The following is a 16701-nucleotide window of genomic DNA, read 5'->3' as shown; positions in this document are numbered from 1 at the left end:
GGTGCTTTGGCAAACTGATGGAAAGGGCCTTTTTGTGAATAAAGGGGTCCTTGTCTAGTTTATCTGGGGGATCTGGCAATGGGGGATGGCTTCGTAAACAACTTCTGGTCACATCTGGGGATTTGGCAACAGGGCCCCTGGCAAGCGTCTTGGTAGGCCTTTGGCGAACAGCTAAAGGGGTCTTTCTTTTTTTTGCAAATGGGGAACTTTGGGAAGGGGTTCTTTGGTGCACAATTTGTGTAAACTTTTGCACGCCTGAGAATGGGAGGGAGCCCTGGCCAAAGCGGGGCTTGGCAAACTTCTGGGAACGTTTGGCACACATCTGGAGAGGGGCCTCAGATAAACAGCTTGAGGGGACCGTTTGCTAAGTAATCGGAGCTGGAGGGAAGCAGAGAGCGCATCTTTTCCTTCTGGCTTAAGGGCCAGGAGGGTCAAGGGTTGGGCCTCTGAAAGTTTCCTCGAACTTCAGAAGGAGAGGACTGACCAGGCGAGCGGGAGGAGGGAGAGGGAGGAGGGAGAGGCCGGCGCAGGAGGGCCCCTGGCGCGTGGGGCGGGGGCGGACTGCGCCCTGCTCTGGTCGGAGAGCAGCCAGCGAGCCCTCCTTCCTGGCGGGGCTCCTGAGCTGAGGCTCAGATCTTGTTTTGCTAGCATGAGCGCGCCTGGCTCAAGGGGCACCCTTGCCACAGCGCTACTTAAGCGGGGACTGAGGAGGGGACAGCTGAAAGACTTTACCCCTCACCCTGTAAGCGCCTCGGGCTGGGGACCCCTTAGGATGTCCTCTCCAGCCCATAGAACATCTGTTGCCTCAGCCACCCTGGCCTCCATCCAGCCTCCTCCCCAACCTGTCCAGGGCAGGACTCCCATGCTCTCTGGTCACCCTCTATGACGTGACACCAACCCTCTCTCCCCCAGACCCCATCCTTTTCCAGCATAGATAGGTGGGTTGGGAGACCTCCTTACATTTTTAAAGGGCTACTTTTTTCAAGGGTCTGAAAGTGACTTGCAATGATGTTGGTTGGCGGGTAATGACAAAGCTGCTTGGGTCCCCATCCCCATACCTTCTCCAGCCAACCGAAGTCCATGCTGCCCAGAAGTAATGTCATAGGGGCTTGATGGCTTTGGACTTGCACCCCCTGGCTTCACATCAAGGCCTGCATGCACTAACGGACTGGCCTAGTAATCTTGGGCAAGTGACTTAACTTCTCAGTTTCTTCATCTGCAAACTGGAAATAATAATGGCGTCTATCTCCAGGTTAAAGGGGAGGTCATCTAAGAGGCTTGCCTGGCACGGGGTAAGCACTCAGTAAGCATTAGCCATCATTACGATCATATTACTATTGTTGTACCCTCTGTTTCGTCTTTCCTAACTGCCCCCAACAAGGTTAGGGCCACTGTCATGAGATCTGGCTCCTTTCACCATCATAGCATTTATCACACATTTAATTCTGCATTTATTTGTGATTTATCAGCCTCCCGGCACTGTGATTTGAACCTTAGAGACAAAACTGTCTATCTCGTTTACCGATTTATCCCCAGCAGTAGCATGGAGCTTGGCACATGGTAGGTGTCAGAAAGTATTCGTTGAATAAAATAAGTAAGCTGGTTGGTCCCTGAAGCTCTGTAGAGGCCTGTTCGGTTTTGGCCTGAGTTTGGGCAGAGCCAGTCATATAGCCCCTGAAGGACAAGACCATTTTCTTTTTGGAAATAGCAGATTCAGGATTTGAACACAGGTCTGTCTGCTTCCAGAGCTCCCGCACATAGCTCTTGAATCTCTTTATAAGAAAAAGAGAGGGAAATAATCCATAAGTCACCAGCTGTTAGGTGGATAAATGAGACGTCGGAACTGAAGGAAGGGTGCTCGAGTGTCACGGCTCCTAGCGTGGGCTCTGGAACCGGATTGCTTGGTCTCAAATCCAGATCTGCCGTTTGTGACCTGTGTGATCTTATAGGCAAGTTTCTTAACCTATCTGTGCTTTAGTTTCTGCCTCTGTATGATGGGGATAATATGTCTATGTTATAAAGTTGTCTGCATGAAATGAGTTAACAGATACTGACTTCAGTGCCTGAGCATGTAGTCAGCACCCAGCACCAACATGTATGTAGTAGCCATGCTCTCTACAGCTATTAGGTCACTCAACTACTGTGTGACAGCACTGGTTTGGGAACCCAGGCCTCCACCCAGTGCTCTTGGGTCCCTGGAATGCATCCTGTCTGGACTGTGGGGCTGGACTGGGTCCCTGCAGCCTGCTTGAGTGGATACGATGCCATCCTAACATGGCTGCTTGCCTTGGGCGCTCGTTTCTTCCAGCAATACCTGAACACCTTCTACGGCTGCCCCAAGGAGAGTTGCAACCTGTTTGTGCTGAAGGACACGCTAAAGAAGATGCAGAAATTCTTTGGGTTGCCACAGACAGGTGAACTTGACCAGAGCACCATCGAGACCATGCGGAAGCCGCGCTGTGGCAACCCAGATGTGGCCAACTACAACTTCTTCCCCCGCAAGCCCAAGTGGGACAAGAACCAGATCTCATACAGGTGCCAAGGCAGGGCTGGGGGAGGCCGGGCCATTGAGCTGAGGGACACGAAGTCTCCTTGGGCCTTGTCTTCTTCCCACTCAGGGGACCCATGAGGTATCTTTTGTGAGCTCTTGGCATCTTAGGGAGTTTGGGTACAAAGTTCTTAGGAAATAGAATCAGACAGACCTGAACTTGAGTCTCGCACTTACTAGCTGTGAGGCGCCGGCCTACTTTTCAGTGCTGTGAGTATTGGCTTTCCAGTCTACGAAATGGGGCTGAAAAGACCCTTCCTCATTGGGGAGGTTGGGGAGCTAAGCTAGACTGCACTTATTTAAAGGGCTTCTACAGTGTCTGACACATAGCAAGAGTGTAATAAATGTTAGTCATCATAATGTTAGATGCGGTCATTGGGGCAGGCAGAGGGAACTTGATGATTGGCTGCTAATTGGGCTCTTATATCATAATTGGTTGCTAATTGGGCTGAGAGCTCTGCTCTGTATGTCTGGTGTTGGATTCCAAGGGTGAGATCTTTGTCCTATGTCCCATATGCACTATTTATGTCCCTACCCTGCCAACCAGAAGTGAGAGATGGGACTCCTGAGATAGGGCTTGAAAAGGTTGACTGGTCTGGAACTCCAGGGGACCTCAAGGCATTCTGGGCGAGCCTGTTCTTGGCAGTGCTCCCTGCTCAGTGTGCACAGGCGTACACATATGCACGTGCGTTTGCACTCCTCACATGCTTATGCACACGCTTGCATGTTCGTGCGTGTACACACACATTTGCACATATCCATGTACACTCACGTACACACGCTCGCACCCATGCCCACGCACTCACATGCATTTCTACCACCTCCAGGATCATTGGGTACACGCCGGATCTGGACCCAGAGACGGTGGATGATGCCTTCGCTCGTGCCTTCCGAGTCTGGAGTGACGTGACCCCACTGCGGTTTTCTCGCATCCATGATGGAGAGGCTGACATCATGATCAACTTTGGCCGCTGGGGTAGGCAGCAGAGGGGCTGGCAGGGGGTCACTGCAGAGACAGGGGCTGATATGGACCTCGAGAGAGAGGCGCGGGGTCCTGCGGGCAGCTTAGATAGCAGAACAGAAGGTGTAGACACCGGAGGTGGTTTAGATGGGGAGCAGACACTGGAGAGCCGTGTTAATGCGGGGGCAGGCAGTGTGCTGTGGTGTAACCTGGAGGCGCCGTCTACCTAAAGTACGTAGTCTGCTGGACCGTCCAATGCGGCAGCCACTAGGTACACATAGCTATTTAAATTTAAATTAGTTAAAACCAAAAGACAATTAAAATTCAGGTTTTTGGGTACAATGGCCACATTTCAAATGCTCAGTAGCCACACGAGGCTAGTGGCTATTGGATTGGATGGCACAGAGGAAGACTATTCCTATTGTCACAGAAAGTCTTGTTGGATGATGCTGGCAGACGCTGAGGAACTGTAGATAGGAGAGTGGATCAGGCTCAATGGAGCAGTGTAGACATGAGAGTAAGTGTGAAAGAACCACGGTCAAGATGGCCACACAAGTTGGGAGTGTGAACACTGGCAGTAGCACAGACACGAAGGTAGGTAGTGTAGACACTGCGTGGTTTAGGGTTGAGGGTAAAGGGCGCAGGCACAGGAAACAGTGTAGACGTTGGGTGGGTGGTGTGGACCTTGGTGGCAAAGTAGGCCTGAGGGTTAGTGCTTTAGATATTGATGATAGCATGACCTGAAGGTAGGGTATGGTCAAGAGGTCAGTGATGACAGGAGGGTAGATGGTACAGTGGGGACAGTGAGTGTAAGGGGTGAGGACACTGGTGTGGGTATGTGGACAGGTATAGTGTCATGCTGGTAGTGTAGACAGCGAAGGGAGGTGGTATAGGTACCGGGGGCCAAGCAGACTTGAGAAAGCAGTGTAGACCATAGGATGGTGACAACCAGGCCAGCAAACCTCTACTGAGTCCCTGTGTTCCTGGATAACCCCAATGGGATGGGAAAGGGGACAGAGGCTGGGAGGTCTAAAGGGCTCCACACATGGATTGAGGTGTTGGATGGGTTTCAGGGTGCAGGCTGGGGCAGCTAGAAGCTGAGACCCAGTGTGTGTTTCAGAGCACGGAGACGGATACCCCTTTGATGGTAAAGACGGGCTCCTGGCCCACGCCTTCGCCCCGGGCACTGGCGTCGGGGGAGACTCTCACTTTGATGATGATGAGCTGTGGACCCTGGGAGAAGGGCAAGGTACGAAAGGGACCCTGTGCATGCCCCAGACCTCCTCTCCAGCCCTCTGCATACCTCCTTGTCCCCTAGCAACAAGGGCTGTGGCTTCCATGACAACCCTGGGAAGCTCCATCTGCTCCATCTACTTGGACCAGGGAGATGGGAGGGGAAGGGAAGTCATGCGCCTCGGTGAGTCAGAATCCTGGCCTCCAAAGAAAGGCCTGGAGAGGTCGAACCTCCACTCTCTGCTGCCCTCAGTGGTCCGAGTGAAGTACGGGAATGCCGATGGGGAGTACTGCAAGTTCCCCTTCCTGTTCAACGGCAAGGAGTACACCAGCTGCACCGACACGGGCCGCAGCGACGGCTTCCTCTGGTGTTCCACCACCTACAACTTCGAGAAGGACGGCAAGTACGGCTTCTGCCCCCACGAAGGTGAGCATCGCCCTGGCCCCGGGCTTGTCCCCTCAGCCCTCCCGCTTCCGCTGCTGCCTGCTACGCCCCTCCCTCCACCCTCCACACTCCCCAGGACTGGCGCTGCCAGGCACCCAGCGTCCCCCCAAAGCCCTATCCTCCAACCAAGACTGGGGGTTCAAGGGCATGAGCAGAGGCTTGGGGATGGGTGGAAAGCCCAGACGGGGAGGCAGGACACAGACCAAGGCTGGACCCCACCCTGGCCTGAGGCTGCCAACCCAGGAATTTCAGCCACTGCGCCTGCCTGGTCCTCATGCTAACCCGGCTCATGAGTGTGCGTGTGTGTCTGGTCATGGGGCTTATGCCATCTGCCTCTCTTGGGCTCTTTCTCTTCCTCCACTCTGCCTCGCTAGTGTTTGCATCTCTGTGTCTTGACAAGGACATTAGGCTTGACTTAATATTTGTGTGTGTGTGCTTGTCAGTGCTCGAGACATAAAATTTTCAGAGATTTTGAAACCACGTAACGTTTTAAAAAGGGGTAATGGGTAAGGGTATTGACATATTCAATCCTTTTTTAAAAATATCACTTCATAATCATAAATCACAAAAAGACAGTATTGTAACTTCATACTCAATCAAGTCGTTATATCTGATAGTTCTGGAAATTGAAAGCCCAGAAAATTGGGGAAAATAGGAGCAAAATCTAATTTCTAAATCCTACCTTCTTCCCCATCCCATGAAGACTCTTTAGTCTACATCAAGACTGTGTCTTTTGGGCTGTAATTTTACATGTTTTTGAATCTTTCTGGCCCCATTGCAACAGAACGCTGAGCACCAACCATCTAGACAGAAGGAGAGAAACAAAGAGCCAGTTAAGTGTCTTCCTGTTTATGCTTTTATTACCAAAGCTAAACTTGATATGAAGCAAGAGTTCGAGCCATTCACCATTAATAAGTCAGAAAGTTTTAAGTACAAATATTTTCTGTATCTTACATTTCCCAGTAGGGATTCAGGTGACGTTAACCCCTCCATGTGTCAACCCTCTGGTTGGAACAGAATGCCTCGATAACAGAAGTGGAAACAACTGTATTTCATAAGTTTGGGAAGGGTTTTTCCCTGCATTGGACGTTAGCCCTTTTCTTGGTGTTCAGCCAGGTGCAAATACGCACAACATGCACGTGTTTAGGTCTCGGGGCAGAGGTTCTTGTTACTCAGCCCCTGCTGACTGCTGAGTCAGTGTCTGATTCTTGCCATCCTTGTTGTGGGCTGCTCGGGAAGACACAGGGGCTTCCTGGGTGGCAGAAGTGCAGTTGATGGGAGGCCAGGGGCAGGAGGCTGGCGTCGGTCAAGGTTAACACTTTGCCTTTCCCCACTCTGAGGCCACTGAGGTATCTGGGCTCAGTTTTGCCCCTTTCTTAGGTCCCATTGTTTCTGGCATTGCAGACAAGGTCTCTTGGTTGGGGGAGGGGGAAGGAAGTAGTAAGGATGTGGGGCCCCGAGTCCTCTGCAGTGGGAGGCCAGGGACTGGGCCCCATTCTGGCCACGGTGGAGTTAATGGGGGCTGGTGAGGTCACCTCTGGCGCTGTTGTGCACAGATGGTCCTTGTTACGCACTTGTGGTTTTGCTAGTTGGCAATTCCAGAGACACACCATTTTGTAGCTTCGGGGTGGATGAGGGGATGGGGGAGCAGGGGGGAAACCCAGGACAGACAAGCCAGACTCTGAACCCCATGCTCTCCCCAGCCCTCTGGTCATGGCCCAGTCTTGGGGAGCTCAGAGTGGGAACCTGGAGTGTGTATTAGAAGGTTCCCGGAGACACTACCTCCCCCTCCCTCCCTCCTTTTCTCTCCTCCTCTCCCCGCTGCAGGGACTGCAGCAAGGCCATCTGGGAAAGGGCCTGGGTTGAAAAGAGGTGAAGCTTTCCTCTCCGTGCACGCGTGTGCGTGTGCACGTGTGTGTGTTTGAGAGTGACATAGAGAGTGAGTGAGAGAGAGAGACCCGAGACAGTGTGTTCTGTGGTTTTCAGTTACAGCCCTCAGCCACGTCTTTTGTGACCATGAGCAGTTCCAGAACCAGCTTTCTCCAAGCCTCCGTGTCCTTATCTGTCAAATGGAGAAAGACTCTTGCAGTTCTGTCTACCACGGATGACATATGTAGCAATCTCCACGGAGTGGGGCATGGACCAGGCAGAGTGGACAGCGGTCCTGGGGTGGGGGCAGGGTTCTGGAGGTCCCTGCTGTGTGCCAGGTGTTAACCATTTCCTTGCTGGGGATCCATAAGGTCCCGGGGGAGGGACCGGGTTGCCCAGGGAGACAGGGGTACTCTCTGGGATCTCAGAGAGGCGGTTCTCTACCAACCGGTACGAGAGAGTTTGTAATATTTAAACAACACAGCGGCCTCACTGGTGCGAACCAGCCGGTGGGCGGCCAGCCAGCGCTATGCCCAGGCAGGTGTCTCTCTCTCATCTGCATCCTCCCCTCTCTCCGCACCCCAGCCCTGTTCACCATGGGTGGCAACGCCGATGGACAGCCCTGCAAGTTCCCGTTCCGCTTCCAGGGTACGTCCTACGACGGCTGCACCACCGAGGGCCGCACGGACGGCTACCGCTGGTGCGGCACCACGGAGGACTATGACCGCGACAAGAAGTACGGCTTCTGCCCGGAGACCGGTGGGTGTCACTGCCTCTCCTTGCCAGGGTCCAGCGACCTGCTGTCTAATAGAAAACCCACCAGATGCCCCTTCTCCCGGGACAGGGGTGGTACTCAGGGTACTTACCAGCCGGTCCGGCCTGGGCGCTGACATCAGAGCAGACACTGGGCACCAACAGCCAGTTCTGCGGAATTGGCGGCGCCTAAATGTCAGGCCTGCCCAGGACCCTCTGACTGACCTGCACCCCTTTTCTCTCCGCCTCGCTGACTAGTGTTTCTCTCTCCCCCATCTGACCTTGCAATCTCTCTTTCCTGCCCTTCCTAGTCTGTGTCTCCGCCGTTTGGTCTCTGTTTCTCATTAAGAGCTCCCTCCCTCCTCCCTCCCTCCCTCCCTCCTTTCCATCCCTCCCTCCTTTCTTACTTCCCTTCCTCCAACATGTATTTACCGAGTGATGCTTTGTGCAACAGACACAGAGACTGGTCTCCCCTAGATCTGCCTGTTGGGGCTCCCAGTCGAGGGGGGTGTGCTGGTACCACCAGCTCTGCCCAGCCCCCCTTGCCTCTGGCCCTGCTGCCCATCCATGGGAGGCTAATTATAGCTCTGATGTGGCTGCCTGGGGCTGAATCTCAGCTCGGATGCTTCCTGGCAGCATGGGCTCAGGCGAGTCGCTTCATCTCCTCGAGCTCCAGTGTTCCCATCCATGAAATGGGGGTAACATTTGCTCCCTACTGCACAGGGTTGTTTGGGGGTGGGCTGAAGGTGTATACAGCACTTGATACAGTGCCTGGGACTGAGCGAGTCCTCGGTAAGTGTGATTTGTTAATGTCGCATCATGGCATTGTTTCCTGGGGGTGGCCTTCGCGGCCCCTTGACCCATGTCCCTGACCCCACAGCCATGTCCACTGTTGGCGGGAACTCGGAAGGCTCCCCCTGTGTCTTCCCCTTCACCTTCCTGGGCAACAAGTATGAGAGCTGCACCAGCGCCGGCCGCAGCGATGGAAAGATGTGGTGTGCGACCACGGCCAGCTATGACGATGACCGCAAGTGGGGCTTCTGCCCCGACCAAGGTATGAGGCCCTGGCCATTGGGCAGAGATACCAGACATCACCCCCACCCCTAAACCCGGGCTGGAAACCTTCCTGAGACCCCACCCACCTCAAGCATAGACACTGCCCCTCAGACACTCATCTACCCCGGTGTAGACACTGCACCTCCTCCCAGTCCCGCCTACCTGGGCCGAGATGATGCCCATCCAGGTGGAGACACAGCCTTCAAAACCAGACCCTGTTCACCCAGTAGCCACCTCCTGGGTGGAAATCGACTCTCCTGAGGACACACTGCTCTTCCCTCCCTCCTTAGCCACCCTCCAGGCACGGCTGTTACTACTAAAAAAAAGTCTGAATTCTGGGCACAGGTTACTCTGCCCGGGAGAGATGATTCTCCTAAGAGACATCCTCACTCCAGCAGAGATGGCTTCAGGGAGCTGGTGGGCAGTGATGAGAGGAGAAAAGGAGTAGCCTCCTGCTTGCTCTGACCCCACAGTCCACGCAGCCTGGGGAGCCCCCAGAGCCCTGCCTGCCCCATCGGCACCATCCTCTGCCGAGGTGTACGTGGCGGGTCCTTGTCGGCACTGGTTGCTGAGGACACAGCCAGCTGGGATAGCTCTCTGCCCTCCAGGACTCCTGGGCTGAGGGAGGAGAGTGACCCCGAGATAGCCCGCGACCTTACTGGGTGGTCAGTGCAGAGAGCAGGATGCAGAATGTGCCTATTCTAGTCTTCAGGGTCCAGGGGCATCGGGCTCAAAGCTCCCTGCTGGCCCGTGCTGGCAGGTGAGTGGGCTGGTGCAGGGCCTGCCAGAACTAGGTCGGCCTCTCCTTATGTTACTTTCATTGTTTTTACTCACAATGAGATGGTACTCGGGTGGCCAGGGGAGATTTCCTTATCCCCTGCTAAATTCTGTGCCGGGACATGTCGTGATTTATCCTGCTCTCTCCAGCCTTCTACCTGCAGGTAAATTCCCATCTGCCTGAGTGGTTCAAGGCCCCAGAGCCCAGGGGCTCACCTGGGGTGAATATCAGTTTCCTAGGGCTGCCACGACAAAGTGCCACAAACCGGTGGCTTAAAGCAACACAAATTTATTCTTTCTTGCTTCTGGAGGCTAGAAGTCTAAAATCAAGGTATCAGTAGAGCCATGTTGCCTCTGAAGGCTGCGTCACTCCTGTCTCTGCCTGTATCGTGACATGGCCTTCTCCCCTCCGGGTCTGTGTCTCTCTGTGTCCTTCCTCTTCTTATAAGGACACGAGCCATGTTGGATTAAGAGCCCACTCTACTCCAATATGATCTCATTTTAAATATATCTGCAAAGACCCTATTTCCAAATAAGGTCACGTTCACAGGTCCCCAGGGTTAGGACTTGAAAAAAATCTTTTGTCGGAGCGACACATTCAACCCACAAGAGGGTGCGACGTAGGGTTTGCTCACTGTCTGTGGCTGAGCCTGGGTGACCACTCCAAGTGGGAACGGTTTCTACTGCTTTCCCTGGGACAGAAATGCTGGCGCCAGGGGGCCACCTTTCCCTACCCTCTTACCTCTTCAGAGACCCCAAAGGACAGGTTTTGCTCCTGGTCTTTATAGATAAACACAAAAAGCCAGGAAGCACTATTTTTCACAAATGGGACTTCGAGTATTTGCAGATGTCACTTGTCCTCCTCCTTTACAGCACACCTGCAGCTATCTCGGAAAGGGACAAGAGGACTTTGGTTGACCCCACCTGGAAGCAATAGGCGTAGTGTATAATCCCAGAATTTCCAGAGATGGAAAACTCGATACGGGCCCCTTCCAGGGCGCTCAGCCCCACTGTGGGGACATCCTCAAAAGTCTCCATCACTGGGCCAGGTCCTGACTCCCCTGTTTTCTCTCTCCCTGTCTTTCCTCCCCCCTCCCCTCCCTGCGGCCCTCAGGGTACAGCCTGTTCCTCGTGGCAGCCCATGAGTTTGGCCACGCCATGGGGCTGGAGCACTCCGAGGACCCCGGGGCCCTGATGGCGCCCATTTACACCTACACCAAGAACTTCCGCCTGTCCCACGATGACATCAAGGGTATTCAGGAGCTCTACGGTAAATCTCAGCTTGGGGCCTCTGGGTGGGGTCTGGGAGGCCCTGCAGCCTGGGATAGAGGCCCAGGGGGTGGAGCCAACACCGTCCCAGCTATCCAGGACTGCCAGGGACAAGGACAGTGCAGGAAGCAGCAGTGTGGACCTGGTCCTAGGGAGTTGGAGCAGTGCTCCGCGGGGACACTGGGGTAACCCTTTCTTTCCAAACAACACTAGCATCATGCCCCTCCCGGCCCCCGTCTCTAGAGCTCTGCATTTTCTAGGTGAATAAACTGAGTCCTGAGAAAGGTAACCTTTCTGGCCCGGTTTAAGCAGCCAAGTGGGATTTAGAGTCTCGAAGAGTTAGCTAAGGACAGGGCAGAATTTTCCATCATTTGGAATGACCGTAATGATACGAGGGTGAAAGTTTCTAGCTTTCATAATGTGTTTTCATTTTAAAATGTAATAGGAACATAACAACTAGTGCCAAAAACCAAGGTTTTATCATTAGTGCTTACAGTGAAGCTAGAGTTTAAAAAGTCAGTCCATTTTTTAAGAAAAAATTAAATATTTGATGGTTCTGGTGGTACCTGGACCAGACCAAAGTAGTGCAAGTGGTGGCTGAGTGATGACGTTTTAGGAACTCTGGACTCGGGAAAGAACCCTGGATCTGGGCTGAGAGGTGCTGGGTTCGGGTGTAGCCTCTGCCACGCACCAGCTACAAGAGATTGAGTGAGCCTTTGCCTATCGGGACTCAGTTTCCTCATCTCTAAAAGGTGGCTGGTAACATGGGGAGTGAAGGAATTAATCCTTGAGAAAGTGCTGCATCCCTGGTGCTGGACACTCGACCACCCTGGGTGTAAGAATCTGAGCTTTGGATTTGAATCCTCAACCTTTCTGGGCCTCAGTTTCCTCATCTGTAAAATGGGTGTAATTATGCTACCCGCCCCCCCCCCCCAGGGATACAGAGAGGGCTGATGTGGCTGATGTCAGTAAAGAGCGTGTAGAAAGTGCAAAGGGCTACAGGATTCTGGTTTCTCTCCGAGTCCAGGCACCTTCTCTTTGTCCTAATGGGCTTACGCTACGGCCAGAATGCTATTCCTTCAGACCCTTAGCAGGGTGGGTGGGCAGCCCAGTGGGTTCAGCCTGGTGGGGGGAACCCCTGGAATTGGGGAGAGTCTGAGGTTTGTTGTCCTCCCCCAGGGGCCTCCCCTGACACTGACACTGACGCTGGGACTGGCCCCACCCCCACGCTGGGACCTGTCACTCCCGAGATCTGCAAACAGGACATTGTCTTTGACGGCATCGCTCAGATCCGTGGTGAGATCTTCTTCTTCAAGGACCGGTGAGTGCAGGAGCTTGCTTCTTTCCTGCTTGCCCCGTCCTCTGCCCTTTCCTCGTTATTCTTGTGCCCCCACCCCTGGCTGAGGGCCCCCCCTGGGGGTTCACAGCGTGACCCGTATTAGACAGTTTTTGCTGTGCAGCAGACAACCTCCGGATCTCAGTGGCTTAGCCCTCAAGCATTTCATTTGCTCCTTCATAGTCTGTGGGCCTACTAGGTGTCTCGGGTCCTGGCTGCAGTCTGGGTTCAGGTACGCTCCGCATGTCACTCTTTTCCCTGGGAATAGTGGCTACTCGTGGCAGATGACAGGGTGCGAGAGGCCGAATCAAACCACACGAACACATTTAAAGCCTCCACTCACGGGGTCAATCCTGACACCTACCCTAGACGAGGGGACTGCAAAGTCACATGGCAGCACACACGGATGTATCATTCTAAAATAGGGATGGAGGGAAGAATTGGGAACAATAACTCAGTCTACCGCAGGTCTTCTGTGGCCTGTGGCCTTAAATGGCCAAATTGCTCTTTGTATGGGTAGCGAGTGACCACTGGGTAGAAAAAGGCAGTATCCTTCGTGCTATAGATAAAGGCCCCCACTCAGTTGACCAAGGGCTGAGACTCACCCTAATTCCAGAGCCCCCTGGAGAATGGCAGGCAGTATCTAGGACCTCATTGAAGGATTCATCCATGTGTCTATCATCCATCTATCCACGTATCATGACATCCATCCTTTTATTATTCCTCCATCCATCCACTCATCAATTCATCCACCATCCATCCATCCACCCATCCATTATCCATTATCCATCCCTCATCCAATTATCCTTTCATCCATTTATAGTGTAGTAGTTGAGAAAATTGACTTTGGAGTCAGAGTGCCTGGGTTACGATTCTGGACCTGCTGCTTAATGTATACCTGATCATAGGCAAGTTAATTAAGTATCTTCTTTGTACCTTGGTTTCTTCATCTATAAAATGGGGCTAATATTCCCACCAACTTCACAGGGCTGTTGTAAGGATTGGGTGAATTTAGTGCTTAGAACAATGCCTGACACAATGAGTGTATTCAATCATATTAGCTATTATTATTGACAGATAATTATTTGGGATCTCCTGTGCCAAATACTTTGCTAGGCTTTAATAGGTGGGGGAGCGAGGCAGAGGGGCCGCTTAATGTCTAGATCAGGGTTCTCAAAGACAGGCACCCGGGCCTTCTACACCAGAACCACCTACAGCAGCGGTCCCCAACCTTTTTGGCACCAGGGCTCCGTTTGTTTCATGGAAGACAACTACTCTATGGATGGTTGGGGGGATGATGTGGGGAAGATTCAAGTGCATTACATCTATTGTGCAGTCAAACCTCTCTGCTAGTGATAATCTGTGTTTGCAGCCGCTCCCCAGCGCTAGCATCACCGCCTCAGCTCCACCTCCGATCATCAGGCATTGGATTCTCATAGGGAACACAACCTAGATCCCTCACATGCACAGTTTGTATAGGGTTCGCGCTCCTATGCGAATCTCATGCCCCTGCTGATCTGACAGGAGGTGGAGCTTATGCAGTGATTCAAGCCGCTTACCTCCTGCTGTGCGGCCCGGTTCCTAACAGGCCACGGACCAGTACCCGTCCGCAGCCCAGGGGTTGAAGACTGCAGACCTAGAGTGTGGATATTAAAAGTGTGGGTTTCTGCCCCCAGCCCCAGGTCCTCCGACTGGAATTTCTAGAGGTGGGCCCCAGGAATCTGCATTTTAGCAAATTCGTCCAGTGATTTTGATGGACATTAAAGTCTGTGCATCGCCAGTCTTGTTTGGGAAACAGAGGCAGAGAAAACCGAGAGTAACGCATGGTAGAATGAAAGAAATGTAACCACAGAGGCATCAGCGAGATGCTTTTGTGGGCACATCCCAGTCAAGGAAGGCTTCACAGATGAGGCAGCATCTGAGCAGAGGCTTCTTAAGGGAGAAACAAGATTCTGGTGGACAGTGATGGGGTGACGGCGGGGAGGTAGGATGTTTAAGGCAGGGGGAACTGCAAAGCCAAACCACGGAGATGTGAAAGTTCCTGGCTTAGGCAGGGAGGAACAGAGAGCATGGTGAGATTAGAAGATGTTCCAGAAACTTTCAGGAAGGGCTTTCTCTGCTCTGGACACTGGGCCAGGTGCTGGGGTGCAGGCTCCCTGCCCTTTGCAGGGTCTGCTGGCCGGGAGGGAGATGGCAAGAATGCACTGAGAGATGGGAATCAGAGTGCAATGCGAAGTCCAGTCCCAGCAGGCCCCGAATGCCCAGGCCAGGATGCGGAACAGCAGATAGCAGTGCTGCCCTGCAGCCCCTGTCACAGGGGTCCCCAATGTCCTTTCCCTGGGGCATTTCCCACTCAGGAAGCCCTGACCAGATCTGAGACACATGAGCCTAGGAGAGGGTTCAGAGGCCTAGACTGGAGCCATCCCTGGCCTGCCATATCACAGGTTCTTTCAAAAGGAAGCTACTGAGTGTTTAGTGGAATCATTGAATTAATCAGTAAATATTTAAGCACCGGTCATGTATAAAAATTGGTGCTAGCACTGGGGGAACAAGAAGGATAGTCTTGCAGGGTGATTAAACTCAGACTTTGGAGTCAGATCTGGATTTGAGTCTTAGGGGTAACAAATTTACTTAGGAATTTACTTAGTAATAACTAAGTCATTACATCTTTACCTCTCTGAGCTTCACTTGCCAAATAAAGATTGTGATACCCTCCTGTATCAGGTTTTGCTGTAAATAACAGAGACACCCTGCCCCCGACACCAAACTCACCCCAGCTTAAACAGTGGGGAAAAATTACTCTCACGTGGTACAAAGTCCAGGGGTAGGGCTGCCTGCAGGGACAGAGAGAGGGTTAGTGACTTGATGTCTTTGTCCACTGCCACCCTCTGCACTGACTTCATCTCAAGGCTGGGTGCCCTCATGGTTACAAAATGGCTGCCAGTGGCACTTTGGGGCTACAATCCCTGCCCACATCCAGGAAGAGAGAGAAAGACACACACACACACACACACACACACACACACACACACACACACATCTCCAGATGTACAAGTCTATCTAAGTCTATCTAATATAGACTTAGACAAGTCTGTATGCATAATTTTATCATGCCAGTGTAAATCATATGGCAACTACTGAATCAATAATAGTTGACAGGGAGCGCTAAGCTCTGACTGGCTTAGACCAGTAGTTCTCAAACTTCAGCATGCATTAGAATCATCTGGAAGGCTTGTTAAAACACAGATTCTGGCCCCAAGCCCAGAGTCTGATCTGTAGATCTCAGAAAGGACCCAGTAATTTGCATTTCTAACGAGGCCCAGGTGACGCTGAGGCTGCTGGTCTGGGGACCACACTTTGAGGACCAGTGGCTTAGACTAATCAGTACCTACCCTGTCATGGGGCTTGGGGACACAGGGTGGGGGAGGTGAAGGATGGGTCATAAATGTGGAGTTCTGGGAGGAAGGATAATAAGGAAATAGATAACAGATGCTGGGTAGACTGCCAGGAGTACATGTTATCTTATGCTATTGGGAGAATTGAATAACAAGGCACATAAAGTGCTTGGCACTCAGTAGGCCCTCAACAAGTGATAGCTCTTACTCTTGCCAGTGTGCACAGATCCATTCCAATTCAGGAAATGCTTCTGAGTGCCATCGGCCCCTGCCTCAATTGGCGTCTGGTTAAATAGGAGAGGTAAGACAAACACACACACACTACTGTTCCGGGCACTCAGCGTTGATGGCCTGGAGAGGCTTAGAGGAGGGAGAACACAGTATGGACAGAGGTCGACAGGGAAGGCTTCCTGGAGGCAGAGGGGGAGGGAAAGGGAGCTGGGTGCATCTTGCAGAGGGGACCTCTGCCCATTCTCCAGTCCTCCTCCAGCCTTCCTTTGATCTTGCCTCCCCCTCTGATCATGGAATCATCTCTGGGATGATTCTGGGTGGGCTTGGGAGGCACATGTGGCCAGAGCTGCAAGCTGCAGAGAGACTGAAAGGTGTGGTTTCCTGTGTCCCCTGCCCTCCCCCAGGTTCATTTGGCGGACAGTGACGCCACGTGACAAGCCCATGGGGCCCCTGCTGGTGGCCACATTCTGGCCTGAGCTCCCGGAAAAGATCGATGCTGTGTATGAGGCCCCACAGGAGGAGAAGGCTGTGTTCTTTGCAGGTGTGTGGGAAGGGTCCTGCCTCGGCCCCCGCTCCCCGGGGCCCCGTAACAGGGCTCCCGCGGGGCCCACGCTCACTCCCCTCCCAAACCACAGTTCCTGTGCAGCTGTGGGTGCTCCCTCTCCTTTATGCATCCATTCCTGCAACGTCATCCCAAAGAGTGGGATTCCACCGCGACATGGGTTCAGACACCCAACGTCAAATAGCGTTAAGTCGCAGAATGCATATTCCATTTTCTTCTAATTCTTTTTCAATCCTTCCAATTCCTTTTCTAGAAGAAAAAAAAAA

The 16701-nt window shown here is 52.8% G+C and overlaps 1 protein-coding gene across 1 annotated transcript in view; it reads left to right on the top strand.

Moving 5' to 3' along the window:
* MMP2 (matrix metallopeptidase 2) overlaps window positions 1-16701 on the top strand; it is a 28090-nt gene that overhangs the window by 716 nt on the left and 10673 nt on the right. The window contains exons 2-10 of the mRNA XM_012652656.1: window positions 2309-2535; window positions 3376-3524; window positions 4630-4758; window positions 4996-5169; window positions 7642-7815; window positions 8690-8863; window positions 10757-10912; window positions 12091-12232; window positions 16278-16521. Of these exons, the coding sequence (XP_012508110.1) occupies window positions 2309-2535; window positions 3376-3524; window positions 4630-4758; window positions 4996-5169; window positions 7642-7815; window positions 8690-8863; window positions 10757-10912; window positions 12091-12232; window positions 16278-16521 (1569 nt within the window). The remainder of the gene's footprint in view (window positions 1-2308; window positions 2536-3375; window positions 3525-4629; window positions 4759-4995; window positions 5170-7641; window positions 7816-8689; window positions 8864-10756; window positions 10913-12090; window positions 12233-16277; window positions 16522-16701) is intronic.

The sequence above is a fragment of the Propithecus coquereli genome, unplaced genomic scaffold (assembly GCF_000956105.1).
Source record: "Propithecus coquereli isolate 6110/MARCELLA unplaced genomic scaffold, Pcoq_1.0 Scaffold395, whole genome shotgun sequence".
NCBI classification, from domain to species: domain Eukaryota; kingdom Metazoa; phylum Chordata; class Mammalia; order Primates; family Indriidae; genus Propithecus; species Propithecus coquereli.
This window is presented reverse-complemented; position numbering and strand designations above follow the sequence as displayed.